The sequence below is a fragment of the Myodes glareolus genome, chromosome 21 (genome assembly GCF_982192425.1).
Source record: "Myodes glareolus chromosome 21, mMyoGla1.1, whole genome shotgun sequence".
NCBI lineage: Eukaryota > Metazoa > Chordata > Mammalia > Rodentia > Cricetidae > Myodes > Myodes glareolus.
Genome location: NC_142046.1, coordinates 13526050 through 13543582, shown reverse-complemented (window position 1 = coordinate 13543582; position 17533 = coordinate 13526050). Strand labels below are relative to the sequence as shown.

The 17533-nt window shown below is 44.3% G+C and overlaps 1 protein-coding gene across 2 annotated transcripts in view; it reads left to right on the top strand.

The window, feature by feature from the left end:
* Nup214 (nucleoporin 214) overlaps positions 1-17533 on the top strand; it is an 80529-nt gene that overhangs the window by 38624 nt on the left and 24372 nt on the right. For both annotated transcript variants that reach the window (XM_048432050.3, XM_048432049.3), the window contains exons 24-28: positions 1116-1215; positions 9627-9702; positions 10664-10742; positions 13824-13914; positions 15667-15728. In XM_048432050.3, coding sequence (XP_048288007.3) covers positions 1116-1215; positions 9627-9702; positions 10664-10742; positions 13824-13914; positions 15667-15728 — 408 coding nt within the window. The remainder of the gene's footprint in view (positions 1-1115; positions 1216-9626; positions 9703-10663; positions 10743-13823; positions 13915-15666; positions 15729-17533) is intronic.

Genomic DNA, 17533 nt, shown 5'->3' with positions numbered 1-17533 from the left:
CGAACTCACAGATCTGCCTCCCAAGTGCCAGGATTAAATAGAACCTTCTTAAAATACCTAAAATAAATAGTAAAAAGTAAAGACAAGATAGCTCTTTAAGGTACATTTAGGCTTTCAGAGCACATAGTTCTTTGATGAGCTCTTTATCCCGTGAACCACGGGATCTGGACATTACACTGATCAGGTTCCAAGGACAGCAGGTGATTTTTAAAGTTAAGGTCCGTCAGGATTTAGGATGGTGTACCTAGCAAGAAATGCTGTGATCTTCACTGTCTCTTGGAGTAAGTTTTTCAGATGGAGGCATTTTCCCAGCTCTTGTTCTGAAGAAGGGAGTAAGAGTCACCACACCCACAGGCTGCCTGGGATTGTCCAGGAGACCAGACAGCTTTGCTCAGGCCTTTCCAGTTATTAATATCAAAATGTCACTAAGGGTTATAAAATATGGAAAATTAAGATAAAAAGAAGTAAAAAGCCAGGGAGGTGGTGGTATGCACCTTTAATCCCAGCACTCGAGGAGCAGAGGTGGGTAAATATTTGTGTTTGAGGCCAGCCTGGTCTACAGACCAAGTTCTAAGACAGCTAACTCTACATAATGAGATCCTGTCTCAATAGGGGAAGAAAAACCCCTAGTAAAGCTGATGAGGTAAAAATAAATAAGGTTTGTGTCAGATGTATGTCCCTGATGCTGCTCTCTCTTGAGCTGCTGGGCCTCTTCCCGCATTGTTTCCCAAGCTTCGTGTCCCCCACTTTACTCACTGTGTTGTCTGTCTAAGGAGCTGTACTAGGCAGCTTCTGTATTTACACAGTTACACAGAGCCTGTGGGAAAAGGAGGGCAGATGAAGGGATGGCTGTTAAGATGAACCAACAGTGTGACAGATATCTGGGTTTTGCTGCAGAAAACTGGCCAGGGAATTGTCCCTCTATGCCGGTATGTTTTATTAGGTGGCATTGACGTCCATTCCTTGGCCTTTGGTAATTCAAGTCAGCCAGGTGTCCTATTGACCACACCACTGAGCAGATTTATTTCCTTTATAGAAGGTTGTTATTTCTTCAGAGATAGACTTTTTGATCCTTTACAGGAATTAATGTGGTCCTTTCTTCCCTGTTTACATAGCTGTGAGCACTCTCACCGAGTCAGCTTTGAAGAATGTCCCTCAAGTGGTAAACGTGCAGGAACTGAAGAGTAATCCTTCAGCCCCTTCTGTGGCCATGTGGTACGTCACGGCTCTTCTGTGTGTTCTTCCCACAGCGTGCTGTCCTTTCCACCTTGCCATGAATCAGCTGCAGCTCACAGCCTGTGATCTATGAATGCTTTGCTGGGGGAAGAGTTGCATGGGCATACACTAAGCGATAAGTCAGGTGTGAAGTTTGATATATCCATTTGTTTTAATTTTCTCAGGGTTCCAAAATTGACATTTCAAGTCCTAGTGAGCACTGTATAATGATGGTGTTGTAGAGACTGACAGTACCCTCCCTGACCTCCTCTCTCCCAACATTTGAACTTTTTAAACTTAACTTGCCTTCTTCAAGAAGGAACAGGATTTGAGAAGCAAGCAACTGTGTCTGCAGAACTTCTGCTTCTCCATGCTGCTTTAGGCAAGATCCTTGCCAGAGCTCACTTGGATTTAATCTTCTCCAAGGGCTTAGGGTATGTGGTGCCAGCCAGCTCCATGCCCCAGGAGTGTGTGCTGTGTGTGTGTGTGTGTGTGTGTGTGTGTGTGTGTGTGTGTGTGTGCGTGTGTGCGCGCGCGCGTGTGAGTGCGTGTGCATGTGTGTGTGGTGCACACCACTTAGCCTCTACTCACTGCACTGTTTGCAGTCACATTCCCTCTAGAGCAACTAGCCTCCCTGTGCTGTCTGGAAATCCCTTGTCTTGAGTGGATTATTACCAGGGACCGGCGTCTGTAGACGACCCAGTGTCTGGTGCCCATGGCTAGTCAGTGGCAAGGGAGCGACTACAGGCCCTATTTTTGTACACCACACTCCTGCCCTCTATTGCCACTGTGGAACAGACCTAGTTACCCAAGGCTCCATTTTCATTTGGAGTGGCCTTACCTCGATGTCTGCTGGACTTCAGTTGTTTGCATAATGGTCTATTTACCAACACTGCCTGCTGTAAAGATTTATAATTATTTCAGGGTCAAAGTAATAGCCAGGAAACCAAATTTGCCTTCTTTGCTGTCTTGGAATGACTCAAAGCTGGTATTTGTGGTTGCTGTGAACTCCTCAGAGAACTGTGCCCTGGAGCAGATTCCCATCTAGAGAAGGCAGGAATCCACTGGAAGGCAGAGTGCTGTGTTAAACACGGCATGCGGGCACAGTTTGGGCTGGTGCTTCTCAGACACTCACCACTAACCGAGGAAGAGAAGCGCCTTTGCCAGCTCTCAGCTCGTCTCCCTTTCCTAGCTCCTGCTCCTGCTCTGATGGCTGAGTCTAGCTCTGCTCTGCTCCAACAAAAATACCACAGTGTTGGAGGATTTTAAAGATCTGTTCTTTATTTCTGTCTTTGTGTGTGTGCCTCTATGAGTTGATGTGCACTGTGTTAATGCAGGAGTCTGGAGACCAGAGAGAGTGTCAGACCCCTCCTGGAATTGTGAGCCACTCTGCATGGGTGCTGGCTACTGAACCCAGACCCTCTGCTGGAGCAATAATTGTTCCTAATGCTAGGCCATTGGCGCTGAACTCTGATACAGTTATTGAAGTTGTATACCCAGTGCCTAAAACATACCTTTATTTTCATTTTTAGCTTTAAAATAGTTTTCAGGGACTGGAGAGATGGCTCAGAGGTTAAGAGCATTGCCTGCTCTTCCAAAGGTCCTGAGTTTAATTTCCAGTAACCACATGGTGGCTCACAACCATCTGTAATGGGGTCTGGTGCCCTCTTCTGGCCTTCAGGCATACACACAGACAGAACATACATAATAAATAAAAATTAATATTTTTAAAAAATAAAATGGTTTTCAGTTAGGTTCATGTTCCTGTGTGTCAGAAGACAACTTGTGGGAGCTGGTTCTCTTTCCATCCTGTGGCTTCCATTGGTCAAACTCAGGCCATCAGGCTTAACCTCTTCCTAGCTCTTTTAAATAGGCTATTACCTATTCAGTAATTGGTAACCTTAAAAATAATATTTACCACCTTCCCCCTGGGGGATGTTGATAGTGAAATGACTGGTTTTCAGGATCTTGTAAGAAGCTGTCTCTGAAGTATATTAATGTTGCGCTTACCTGCTCTCCAGTGATGTGGCCCCACTATATTGTATGGTTGTAAGGCTGTTCTTCCGTCTGTATTTAGCTGAAACACTCCGCAGCTGCTCACACTCTGTAGTGTTCAGTCACGTAATTCTGCAGCTTCCTGCAGAGCATCTGTTGTGAGTGTGGCTGCCCTGCCAGGGGTTAGGGGCAGGAGATAGTAAAGAAGGCGTTCATCCCTCAGCAAGGAGGTCACCAAACAACCAACTGTATAGTTTTGTTTCAGTGTCGTGTGTTGGGTGTGGGACAGGTTCCAGGTGCTAGGAAGGCATAAAGCAAGTCGCTCAGGTAGATTTGGGCTTGGGAAAGGGGAAAGAGTTAAGGAAGAAGATATTGTAGCCAAATTTTGAAGAATGTCCAGAAGGTGCTAGGCGGAGCAGACAGTGAGAATTCATGCTGCAGTGTGTAAAAATCAACCTTGGGAAGGGCAGAGCATATTCGGGTCACAGTTGAAAGGCCAGAATAGCTGGCTAGAGTCTCGGCAGGAAGTGGAGTGAAATGAGTACCAACAATTGGTAGGGTTTTTTGTTAGTTTGGTTTTGGTTTTTCTAGCAGGGTTTCTCTGTGTAGCCCTGGCTATCCTGCACCTCCATGAACCAGGCTAGCCTGAACTCAGGGATCCTCTTGCCTCTTCTCCCAAGTGCTAGGATTAAAGGCATGCACTACCACCACCAAGTGATAGGATTTTTATTTATTTATTATTAGCCAAAACACACCAGACTCCTCCTCTTCTTCCTCTTTTCTTTTCTTTTTTTTCCCTGTGTTTTTTTTGAGACAGGGTTTCTCTGTATAGTCCTGGCTGTCCTGGAACTCACTCTGTAGACCAGGCCTCAAACTCAGAGACCCACCTGCCTTTGCCTCCCAACTGCCGATATTAAACATATTCTTCATAAGTATCTGTTATATGCTTGGTTCCAGAGATAACACAGCAAAACAGACCCTGGTCATATTTTTTAATGCTGCCCTGGTCATGGAAACATAAATAACATACAGAATAAATATGTAGCATAGTAGAGGATAGTAGGTGTGATGCAGAAAACAGTATAGGGAAAGGCTTTGGGGACTGGAGTAGCCGTTGTAAACATGGTGACTGGGGAAGACCTCCCCAGGAAGGTAGCGTAGGAGTGAAGACTGGACAATCAAAGAGCAGGTATTGTGAGCAACAGGATGGCAGTCATGGGCGTCTGTTGCAGGATTGTGTCTGTCATGTTCCTGTGGCGCCAGGTCTCGGTAGCTAGAATAAGGGGAGACAGAGCAAAAGGGGCCACCGGGGGATCAGCTCAAGAAGCTGTACTGGTATATAATATCTTGATTAGTATTTTTTGTGCTTGTGGTACATTTGGAGGACAGAACAACCTCGGATGTCATCCTCAGACATCCCTTGAGACAGAATGCCTAATCACAGGTCATAAAAGGAATTTTTTGGTTGTTCTGTAACTCCTATGTCTTCTTATTACAAAAATTGGTTCTTATACGTAGACAAATGCACTTAAGATTCACCTACTCACTTCACTTTTAGCTTGACCTTTTAGTAAGTCTTCACATCACTGATTTGGGCTGCTGCATAAGGAGGTCATCGCCCCCTTGCCTGGGAGCTTTAAGAGCCCAATTCATCAGTGAACGTCTCTACTCTTCCCTCACCTAGTTTTAATACTGCCTCCTGTTTTGTCATTTCGGGTTCACACCTTGCTCTGTAGAGCCCACCACTGAAGACAGATTTTGGTAGGCTTTAGGAAACTGTTTCCATCTTAGGTTCTGTGTAGCTTGTAAAACGTAATGGCCTGCAAACCCTGCAGTAGCAATGGTCGGTCCTCCTCCTACTGCTATACTGGCCATGACTTCCATGACCCAGCACCAAGTGCTCCTTGCAGCCCCAACTCAGTGCCCCTGCCTGTCAGTGACACATCCAATCCTTTGAGGGTCTTAAGGTTTAGCATATATGTTTTAGACTTTGAACCTTTTCTTAGTGTACTTCTGTAATGGTATGAGGTATGGCCCACTTCACTCTGCTTATTTCCGCACCATTGCTTAGTCTTTGAATATTTGACCGATCGCCCTTTAAGTACATGATTCTAATCAATTTGCTAACATTTTAAAAATTCCTGCATCTATCTTAATGAATAATATTAATCTAGGGATTGGAGAGATGGCTCACAACTGCCTGTGATCTGACAACCTCTTCTGACCTCAGAAGGTACCCGCATAGATACATACATATAAATAAAAATAATCTTCTAAAAATTTTTAAAAAATAGTAATCTGCAGTTTGCCTTTTTTTGATGTGTGAGGATAATCATCCCCACCCCACCCCCGTCCCTGCGCTCCCCTCTCTCATAAGTCTGAAAGTTGACGTTGAACTCAGAATGTTGCTGAAGGCCCTGAATTCCTGACGCTCCTGTTGTCTTTGTTCGCTGAAATAAATGGCTGGGTCAGTCTTCTGCACTGATTGGTTTCTTTTGAGACAGACTCAAAATTGCCTAGCTGACTATCTTGAACTACAGTACTGCTTCCGTCTGCACTCAGTCCTGGTTTATATTTGTTCTTGTGATTTCCTGACTTGATTTGAGGTTACTGGTTTCAAAGCTTAGTATATATTTCTTTTTTCTAAAATCACAGCAAAGAAAGACTTGTTTATGGCAACTTCTAATAGCCTCTCACATTCTTTACTTGAGTATTTATGTACTGGCTAGTCTTTTTGGTTGGCTTATTGATGATAACTTCGTTCGGCTGTAGAGGATACAATCTCCCTCAGGTATCCCTCAGGTAGTCTGTCAAGTGATCACATTTAGCACACACTTAGCACAGAGCTCCGTTTCTCCTCCTGTTTCTGCCCATCTCACACCCTGTGGTGCATTGTTGTAAAGAGATTACAAATGTACTTCTTATTTACTCTTCAAAATCTGTTTGGTTTTTGAGACAGGGACTCACTGTCTTGAGCTCACAGAGATCTACCTTGTCTCTGTCTCAGAAGAAACTGCAGTTCCATTGAAGAGACTTTTGTTTGGACAGTGCTTTTTCTTCAGGACATTAGCTGATAGGTGTGTCTCCATGGACAGGTTTCAAAAATGCCTCAATAGGTTTGGATTCTTAAATCAGTACTTCTCAACCTTCCTAATGGTGTGACCCCCTTAATACAGTTCCTCATGTTGTGGTGACCCCAGCTATAAAATTAATTTTCTTGCTACTTTATAACTGTAATTTTATTACTGCTATCAGTTGTAATGTAAATATTTTCTGATGGTTGTAGGCGACCCCTGTGAAAGCTTCATTCAACCTGCAAAGTTGTGACCCACAGATTGAAAGTAGCTAGGTATGGTGGTTCACACTTTTAATCCCAGCCCTTGGGAGGCAGAGGCGGGCCAATCTCAGAATTTGAGGCCAGCTTGATCTACTGAATGAGTTCTAGGACAGCCAGAACTACACAGAGAAACCCTGCTTCTAAAAAAGCCCAATAAATATATAAAGTAACATTTTTATTGGTTTCTCTTTTTCCCTCTAGGTTGGTTGTCATTTCTTATTTTCTTGATAAGCTCTCCTCTCTACTTACTTGTGGATGGATGCTAAAGATTTCAGTATTCATTACATAATTCAGTAGTATGTAGTTTGGTTCTACCCCGTCAAATATGAGTATTTATTAAAAGATATGCTAATAATTCCAATCTCTAAAAGAAGACATGTGTTTCTGTTTTAGGCCATTTAAGCTGTTAAAATAGGTGAAAGAATGATTCTTTTTTTTAATTTAACTTTATGTGTATTGACATGAAGATGTACAATCCCAGGGAACTGGAGTTATAGACAGTTGTGAGCTGCCATGTGGGTTCTGGGAATTGAATCTGACTCCCAGTGCTCTTAATCATTGAGCCATCTCTCCAGCCCCATGAAGAATTGAGTTATTTTTGACCCTTTCCAGGCAGTGGACAGAATACTTACCACTAAGAAAGAGCCTGCAAAACCCTGGAATGCCTCACAACAGCTCTGGTTCTCACGGTTTTGTTTTCTGCTATGGTCCTGTGGTAATGGCTTCCTTTTTTAGATCGTGTGTATGGGTTTTTTGCATGTGTGTCGTATGTGTACATCATGTGTGTGCCTGGTGCCAGTATAGGCCAGAAGAAGGCACTGTATTGCCAGGGATTGGTTGCAGGTGACCGTGAACTGCATGTGCTCGCAGCCACTCTCTCGCCCAGGTTTTTCTTTTGAGAACAGAGTGTCCAAATGATTTCAGATCTATTTCAGGATCCTCTTGCTGGAAAGCAGAATATGTTAATTCCGAACCTGGGTTTCCCACGTATTCTCATGAACATTTCTAGTTGCTGACGTCTTATACTTGGCCTTTGTTCGTCCACATCCTTCGAGTGTATTTGTTGGAGAGTGTACTGTTCTTTGCTGTTTAACCCTTTGTTGTGGTAGAGATTTCTTGAAGCTGGCTTATGGGTAGGTTTATTGTCTACTTGTGCCAAACAGCATTTCTCTACAGAGGTGTCACGTGGCAGAGTGTGCCAGTGCTGTGACTCCTGTTCTGTGTTTGGGGACCCGGGGTGCCCGAGAGACGTTTATCATAGTCACAGGTAAATAGAACAGTAACTGCATGCAACTAAGCTCTCATGATTTAATGTCGCAAAATTTTGGGTTTAAATATTTTCCAGGATTTGGACAAATTGCTGTTTCAATCTTCATTTCTGTTTTCGCATGAGAGGTTCATTTCCCTTGTGGGTCCCTGAGTTCAAACTGTTTCTGTCAGCATGTGGACTGAATCCACCTGGGCATCTTGGGGCCCAGCAGTCTCTCCAGCACACTGCTTCTCTCTGTGGGAGACAAGCAGAGCTGCGGGAATGCACAGCACCTGAGGACCTGTGTGGTGGAACGTCTTGGGCACTGTTTGTTCTGACAGAATCATCATGGGGGTTCTGTTTCTGTTTCATTGAAAATGCATCTGTTTTTCTTCCCTAGTCTAATCAAGTCAGGGAAGCATCTCTGTTACTCCCAGAGAGAATCTGGGCAGATGGTAAAGACTAAACTATTTGCTGATGTTCATTGATGAGGTGTGAGCTTATCTTCCCTCTTTAAATTCCTTTTTCTTTTTTTCTCCCCGAGATAAGGCTTCTGTGTTCCAGAACTCTCTCTGTAGACCAGGCTGGCCTTGAACTTAGGGGTCCTTCTGCTTCTGCCTCCCAAGTGCTAGGATTAAAGATGTGCGCCACCACCTGGTATCACATTAATTTTTGATGGGAAGTTATTACTCCTCCCTCAAATCTGAAAAGTTTTCTAGAAAACAGATCCCACAACTGCAAAACCGCTACTATACATTCCAGTTAAGTAGCTTTAGATTGAGGACAATGACATTGAAAAGCTTCCCCTAAATGCTGAGGACTTCCATCTGTGATTGCGGATGTGGGTTCTTCATATGCTATCACTAGCTGGGAGTGAAGCAGTGGTCCCTGAGTACAGTGTTTAGGGCTGGTGAGAGGTGTCTGGAAGTTGGGTGTACGTTCATAGAGTAGCCAAGACGCATGGTGGAAGTGGAGCAGCAGTGCTGTGGAATCTGCCTCCACGGCTCTGCAAGCATCCAGTCTCTGGCAGCACCTTTGTATGTGTGACTGGTCGTGTGTGCCCCACAGAGTCTGTTGAACATCTTTTCTCAGACTTTGTTTGGTTGGTTGGTTGGTTAGTTGATGTTTTCGAGACAAGGTTTCTCTGTAGCTTTGGAGCCTGTCCTGGAACTAGCTTTTGTAGATTAGGCTGGCCTCGAACTCACAGTGATCCTCCTGCCTCTGCCTCCCAAGTGCACGAGCCACCACTGCCCAGGTTTTCTCAGACTTTGTGAAAGAGAATTGGAACTTTCCCACATGGTCTAAAACTAGGGAAGCAGGAAGAAAGAATGCCAGTTGTCCCAGTAAGAACAACATCTGTTTGGAAATGATTGCAAATTGTTTCATGGAATTGTAGAAAGGGAAAAGCTAACAAGAGCACTGTTTTGAATTTTATATAATTGAAAACCCAGATTTCAGGGGCTGGAGAGATGTCTCAGGTTAAGAACACTGACTGCTCTTCCAGAGGTCCTGAGTTCAATTCCCAGCAACTACATGGTAGCTCACAGCCATCTGTAATGAGATCTGGTTCCCTCTTCTGGCCAGCAAGCATACTTACAGACAGAATACTGTATACATAATAAATAAATAAATCTTTAAAAAAAAAAACAACAACCCTGATTTCATTTTAAAAACTAATTATTTCCTTAACATATTGAGTTTGGTTGGAGTCTCAGACATCTATATTCTGCCTCAAAGTGTTTTCATCTGTTGAACAGGGACCTGGCTCGAGGATGAGCATGTTTGTCCCCAGCTCTGTCTCTGAGCAAATGAGCTTTCTATGTCTTTCAGTTCTTCGGTGCCGCACTCAACAGCCAAAACACCGCATGCAGTGTTAGCCCTGGTGGCCGCCAGCCAAGCTAAACAGGTATCTGATGTGTCCCTTAGCAGCCATGCGCACTGTCTCTGTAGCTGAAGATCATTTTATGGCTTGACTTCATTTCAATGAATGTGAATCTCAGAAAGGCTGTTACTTCTTTTCCATAATTCATGCCAGTCTTTGGGTTAACGAGAGTAGTAAGTCAAGGCCTGATACTGTCCTCGCGGACCAGTGACTCTGCTCTAGTCACCGTAGACCGTATGCTCGTAGAGAGCTTCTGGACGAGGTGCTGTAGTTCACAGGGTTTGTTGTTTTGTGTTTAGTTTTGGGTTTTTGATTGTTTGTTTGACAATATTATCTCACTTCATGCAACTGACTCGTACAACAGATGTTTAGATATGTCCCTTTTGAGGCAGCTGAGGTCGGGTGACTTAGTGGGGCTCATCCAGTCAGTAGCTGCCAGGTTTCTGCCCTTGACTTCTCCCGCTGCGCTGTTGAGCGTCAGTGCTGGGTGTGGATTTCTCTCAGATCTGCCTTGGTGACCAGCAGCTTTAGATTGCCCTTGAAACCAGAGTTTGAGGCTGTGTCTTCATAGCTGCCCATTGGGAGTTCCCAGCACACGCTGTTCCTCCCTTTGCCTCTGTTCTTCTAGAGGGTGTGTAGTTAAATCATACACTGTGACAGGTGAGGATGGAAGTATTGTGGTGGAAAGGCCAGGTGGCCTCCTGCTCACTCTGTTGGAGTTCACTAATTGCAAGGACTGTTCCTCCTTTGTCTACTCACTCCTTTACCAAGTATACAAGGGCCACTTTTGTGCCAGCCACTGTCCTAGGCACTGAGAAGCCATCTTTGTGCCACACAGGTGTCTCCAGTATGATGTCATTGGCTGTTTTTCCTTTCCCTTTTTTTGGGTAATTAAGCTGAACTCAAGTTTTTGGGCTTGCTTAGTTTATGGTTTTGCGGTTCCATCTAAAGTATCCATTTAACATTTTTCTTATATTCTGTACAGGGGTCTCTGGTAAATTCTTTCAAGCCATCGGGACCCACACCAGCACCCTGTCAGCTGTCCTCTGGTGACAAGGCAGCAGGTGAGTCTGCAAGTTTGTTGATGAGAATGAAGCTGAAAGATGCTCCTGATAGTTCTCTGTGCAGATCACAGAGCCAGCAGGCAGGCAAACAAAGGGCCATGTTCCAAAGGCCTCTGCTTTGAGAAATTGCAAGGCCATTATAAGCCCTTTGAGAATTTCTGAAATTTGGAGTTGAATTTGAAAGACTTTAGACTCAGCATAGAGAAAACTTTTGATTTTTTTTTTTTCTTTTTGGTTTTCCAAGACAGGGTTTCTCTGTAGCTTTGGAGCCTGTCCTAGAACTAGCTCTTGTAGACCAGGCTGGCCTCGAACTCACAGAGATCTGCCTGCCTCTGTCTCCTGAGTGCTGGGATTAAAGGTGTGCACCACCACTGCCCAGCTTTGATGTTCTTTTTCTAAAAGAAGCATTAGCAATGCCTTCCTGCATGGTCATTGTTAGAAGCATATTAGACAGTTGATCACTGTTCCCTCTTCTTAAAGGGAAAAGATTCTCATGCCTTGTAGCACCCTTACAGATTATAAATTACTCTTTCCTTTCCCCAGTCCCTTACCTTGCCCTCTCTCTTCATTTCCTTTCTCGTCCACTAGGGGGGTCTCATATATGTATGACAAACTTCTGTAGCCTAGGTTCCCCAGTGCTAAGATTCTCTGCATGTGCCACTGTGCCTGGTTTTATACAGTGCAGGGCTTTCTGCATGCTTGGGAAGCACTCTTCTGACTGAGCTACATTCCCAGCCCCCTTGCAATGACTATTCAAAAGCTTTTAAAATACATAAAATAAACAGATTTGTTACGGTGTAAGACTTCATTAGGTAAGCTAATAATACAAGGTTTTGTAGCTTCACAGACTTTCCAATTAACTTAAGCATAGGTGTCTGTAATTAAATTAGTTTTCACAGAAGCTGGAAGTGTTTTCACCTTAGTGTGCAGTGCCTAAGTGCCAAGCCTCGCACAGCTCCAGGGAAGGCTGGCTGGGCTGACAAGGGAATGAGAAAAGACAAACACACAGGCTCACAGAAAAGCAGGGATTAGGTGAACTACCCACAGCATCCTGGAAACTCAGCATGCTTATTTTGTGTAGTTGAACATGGAGGCGGGGTTATTACATATAGGTAAATAGGGAAGTAGGGTTTTAGACATACAGCTAAATAAGGAGGCGTGTTTGGCTGATGTTGGTAGGAGCAGTGTCAGTAGGGAACAGTTTTCAGGCTGTGAGTAGGGGTGCTGGAAAAGGCATCAGTGGACATTTCTCGCACACACTATCAGCATTCACACTTTGACCAGGAAAGAAAGCTTTGCTGTTTCCTTTTGAAAGAGTTGAGCCATTGGTCCTTGGCACGGCCAGGACCCTGTCAAGCATTGCACGTTCCCTCGGGACTTCACTGGCTCTCCACGGTCACTGCAGCTTTCTCCGTGTCTGCTGTTGATCTCCTGTTGCCATCTCGTGGGCACCCCCATCTTCCATTTGATCAGCCTTGCTGACCTCGTCTGCATATCGCCCGCCACCCTGCGTCCTAGCTTTCGTTGTCATTCCCATTCTCAAGCAGCTCTGTTAGAGACTGAAGATCCCATAGCAGCTGTTCTCAGAGTGGCCACCAGTCACCCAGTCACTTCCTTCTCTGTCGTCCAGAGCCTTCTGATCTGAAACTCAGAGTGTCCCTCACACAAGCAAACCACTGTGACATAGACCAGCACAAGTTTAGTGGGTTCAGCAAAGACTTGATTCATTTAGAATTCAAACAGATGTGACTCTTTCTGGCTAATATTTCTGAAAAAGTTTCAGAAGAGTGTTTGCCTCAGTTCTCTAAATGACTTCATTGCAGACCCCTTTGTTCCAGTTAAAATTAAGGCCTCTAAAGCAGCATCTCAGGCGCCAGTGCTCAGCCACTTGCTCTCCTCTGCTGTCTTCACCTGCAGGGTGGTTAAGGCTTAGAGAAGAGCTTTTCTCTTCTAGGCTGAAACCCTGCATGCCTTTGCAGAAACCTTTCATTTTTTACTTGAGGCAGAGTACTACATGGTAGCTCAGGCTAACCTATAACTCACTATATATTGTACACTATACTGTAGTTCAGGCTAGCCTTGTCCATGAGCTTATAGCAATCTTCCTGCCTCAACTTCACAAGTGCCACCTTTTGTTTTTTGTTTTTAGTATTGTTGCATTTCTGTAGCAGAAGGGGTGTGCGTACCAGTGCTCGTGTGGGTGTCAGGACAACTCGCAGAAGTCACTCTCCCTCCGCTGTGTGGGTCCCAGGGGTCCAGCTCTGTCTTTCAGTCTTGGCAGCAAGTACCTTTACCCGCTGGGCCATCTCACCAGCCCATGTTATTGTTTGAAACACGAACAAACGTTTCCCGTGTGCTTTTGTAGCTGTGTCCCCACTCTTCAGCCCTGTTAGAGTGAACAGCCTGTTCTCTTCCTGGCAGATTCACTGTAGACATTTTAATGGCCTCACATCTCAGCAGCACTTCCAGCGATGCAGATGCTTCTCTTTCACAGTTGTGGACAAGGCTGCACTGAGCATGTGTCTTTGACCCACATTGCATTTCAGTATTGAGTCAAGCTTAACATAGGGCTGATTGATGGCCACTTCCCTTAGTGTCTACACTTCTATTTTCTCGAGTAATTATATGTAGCAAATGTTTGTTACCTCTGTAGCTAAGAAAAAGGAAGTTGGTATTTGCTGAATTAAAAAAAAAAAGCAACCATGCTTTTATGAAAAGGGCAGAAATGGGTCGATAAGTAGATCTAAGTCGCCCTGAAAGATTACTCAGAAACAGTATATCATTCTGCTTCTCTTCGGATTTTCTCCCTGCAGTGTAACTTAAGTTCAGGTAATTATAAAACGACTTTATGTGAAAGGCAGTGTGCCAGGCGGTCGGTCTAGAGGAGTGCATCCTTGATTTAGGCCTCACAGAGATTGCTTTGTCCTCTTCTGGGAAGGAGAGTGCGGCAGGCCTGGATCTGACAGAGCCAGAGAACAAGGCTGAGAGACCTCAGCACATGGCGGGCTCTAAGCTGGAGGGAGTCAGACTAGAGCAGCACTCTGGGTGACTTGCAGAATGTCCTTATTTTCTCTATTTCAGGTCCAGGGACAGCCAAGACAGAATCAGCAGTGACCTCGACTCCATCTGCTGTGGGGCAGCTCAGCAAGCCTTTCTCATTTGCTCCATCAGGGTCAGTGGTGAACTTCAGTTTTGTTCTAAGTCATTATCAACCACATCCACACGAACCCTGAGCTCTCATATCTGTGGCAGTGAATCTACAGACAATGGCAATGTTGAACATTGTAATGTGAATCTATTTTCCCTTCAGTTCAGGGTTATTATCATATTTACTCTTTTTTAAGCCTAAACTCATTTTTTTTCTGGCAGAGAATGTTTGTTCACTTCTGTAGGTCAACCAGTGTATCTAGTGCTTATATTCTGACACTGTTGAGTGGTTAGTCAGCATGGCTGTGGGATGATCTGACTGCACTGAGTTAGATCCCTTGACCTGCACAGAGAATGCCGTGAAAGACAGTAACCATTCCGAAATTTTGATCTTTGAGTAGGGAATGGGGGGGCTCAACAGAGAAACTCGTGTACCTCAGGCTGACCCCAAATTTGCTGTATGGCCAAGGATGGCCTTAAGCTCCTGAACCTCCTGCCCCGACCCACTGTGTTCAATAAGGGGCGTCTGGTTTCAAGAAACAGTGGCATGGTATAGATTTGTGAGTCAGGTTGATGAAACAAATCAGACTTTTCTAAATTTTATTCTTTATTCGCTGTGGTCTGACAGTGCCCATTTTCTGGATACCATCGTAAAAGCCAGGCAAGTTGCTGAAGCTGGCGCTTCCTGGTTTTGTTGGAGTCAGACTGTGACTGCCATCCAAACCTAACTGCAGATTTGTTACCACTGAAAGACTGTGTACTCGTTTCTTTTAGAGAAGCTCCTAATGCTTCACTGTCTGCTTCTATACCTGAACCCCACTACTTCTCTCCCTTTCCTCTGAGCCATGTGTTCCTGAGCATCCTCCAGCTCAGTGTGAGAAAAGGGCACTGAAATCAATTGGAAGCTGTACGTGTTCTCCATTTTTGTAGATCATTACATCCATACCTTCCAGGGATAATTAGAGCAGATTTTAAAGAGTAGGTCAGGGCCAGGATTACTGTAATAAATAATAAATAATAATTAGTCTTCATGTCTTTAAAATGACAGTACACTTCCGATTTGTAAAGAAAGCTGGGGGGTAAAAAAAAAAGAGCTGGAAAGGTTTGGGTCAGGGAGCCAATGGCCTATTTGGTTTGCTTTTTTGGGGGTGGGGGGCCAAGGTTGAGGCAAGCTAATTTTAAAAAAAAAAGTTTTTTTTTTAATATGATAAAAATTGTGCAGCATAACCTTGGAAGGTCTTTGTCAATTTGAGGATGGCAACAGCAGATGAGAAAACCTGAATCTTGGCATTATTTACTGTATTTGATAGGCTTTGTTTTGGAGTTACTCTGTTGAAAATGCATGCTCTTGCTGCAGTTTGCAATCTGTTGCTTTACACCCCTGCTGCACCCTCTGCACAGCAGGTCTCCTGACATGCCCCTTGACTTGAGGTGGGTGCCCAGAAGCTGTCCTGTTCTCCCTTCTGCTACCCTGCCAGACTCCTTCTGCTCCCGTGTCTTCCCGTGCTCATTCTTAGTCTGTTTTCACTGCTGCAACTGTACTTTTCTTACATTCAGCCTTTGCCCAGCCAGAGTCTTCCTGCTGCTGCTGCTCTGCTGGGCTGTGCTGACCGGCTCTGCTGCCTCTGAGATACGCATTTGAACTCTGCTGTTGCTTATCACTGGGTGTAAATTCTTCAAAGGCAGATTGTGTGAATGAATTACAAAAAGGACTATTACAGAATGATGTTGTGTCTTAAGTTTGTTCCTTTCTGACTTCTCTTTTTCCACTCATCAGGACTGCCTTCACTTTTGGGACAATCACACCAACTCCATCTTCTGGTCTCACTGCCACACCAGGTACATTCCCCATGTTGCACAGTGTTCTTTTGTGCTTCCTTAAGGAGTGGTCATATATGCATGTGTATTGACATTGTGACTCTCCCTGGGTCTCGTTCACAATTTCTGCAGTCAGGTTGACAATGGTGATATATATTAGAGGCATGTATGTCAAATGGCTAGGAGTAGCTCAGCACAGATGGCACTGAGTTTAATTTGTAGAAGTCTAGCAACAGCAGAATCTTCAATCTAGAGCCTGGTATGTTGCTGGTAAGAAAGCTGAGCACATGGCACATGGTGGAAGGAGAGAGCTGACTCCTGACTACTGTCCTGCCTGTCACACATGCATACACAGAAAATAAAAAATGTTAATGTAGACAGTTTTGGGGGAGGGTTGTTGGTGGGTTTTTTTTTTTTTTTGGTTGGTTGGTTGGTTTTGTTTTTATGGGTTTTTTGTTTTGTTTTTTTGTTTTGTTTTGTTTTGTTTTGAGACAGGGATTCTCTATGTAACCTAGCTATCCCGGAACTCACTTTGTAGACCAAGCTGACCTCAAACTGAGAGATCCTCCTGCCTCTACCTCTAAGTGCTGGTAATGTAATATTTTTAAAAATAACCTGTTGTGAGGAAAATCAATCTGTTTGCATAACAGGGGAAGGACTTGCTTCTCAAATTCATTTGCTGTGACATCTAATATTATATTAACATTTGAATTTGGACCCAAGATAAGGTAGACACGGTACTATGGAAGAAAAGACCAAACCTGGTCCTAGTCTGTGTGTGCTAGGGATCTGTAACCTCAAGTTATATTCTAGACCCACCCAAAAAGGAACATTTTTGTCGAGGTCCTCCAAGCTCTGTCTGAGTAGTTAAATATATTTTATTTCATTTTAAAAGGAAGCCTTTACTATGAAACGAAGTGTTTTTATTAGGAAGTTTGAAATAATCAGCTACTTGATGGAGTTTAGCATCACACATGAACCTCCATGGCAGGTAGCCTGCACTGGGTCGTACTTCCTTTGCAGAGTTTTGTCTTCAGCTAGTTTTCATCTGCCCCAGTGTCTCCTGTCACCTTTGTGGACCTAGTGACACAGGCTTATAATCACAGCGACTTGGGAATCTGAGGTAGGAGAATCACGAGTTAAAGTGTGTCTAGGCTGCAGAAGTAGTCAAGGCCAGCCTAGGCAACATAGCACTGCACAGTCTCTAAGTTAGTAAAGATAAAATTAAATTAAATTTTAAAAAGGCCTGGGAGGTGGAACACTGCACTGTGGCGTATGCCAGCATAGACGACGAGAGGACCTTCAGTCCTGAGCCATGCTTTAATAGTCTGCCTGCTTCATTCACGGTTCTTCTGGGCTGTGCATGGGATAAATAGTCAGTCATCTTTAGTTTTTCACACAACCACACACCTCCCCCTCTTTTGTGTTGGGAATAGAACCTAATACTTTGTATTTAACAAATCTTTTTTAAAATTTTATTATGAAACATGATGTCACTGTTGCTTAGTCTGGTCTCACACTCCTGGAAACAAGTGATCTTTCCTACCTTACCCTCCTCTGAGTACCTGGGACCATACACCACTGTGCCCAGCTAGCAGATTGCCCTGTGTGGCACTCAAGCACTAGAGTTTCCTAGTCAGAAGGATCTCTCCTAATATCCAGATGGGGCCAGGGCATTGAAGGTAGAGCAAACACTCTAAATTCTGGTCTGAGTATGGCTCTAACATTTTCAACCTTTGCCTGCTTTGGTGTAGCTCACCTTTTCCCACCCCACCCCCATGTGTTCATATTTGTGAAGCAAGCATGCATGTGTAGAGGTCAGAGGA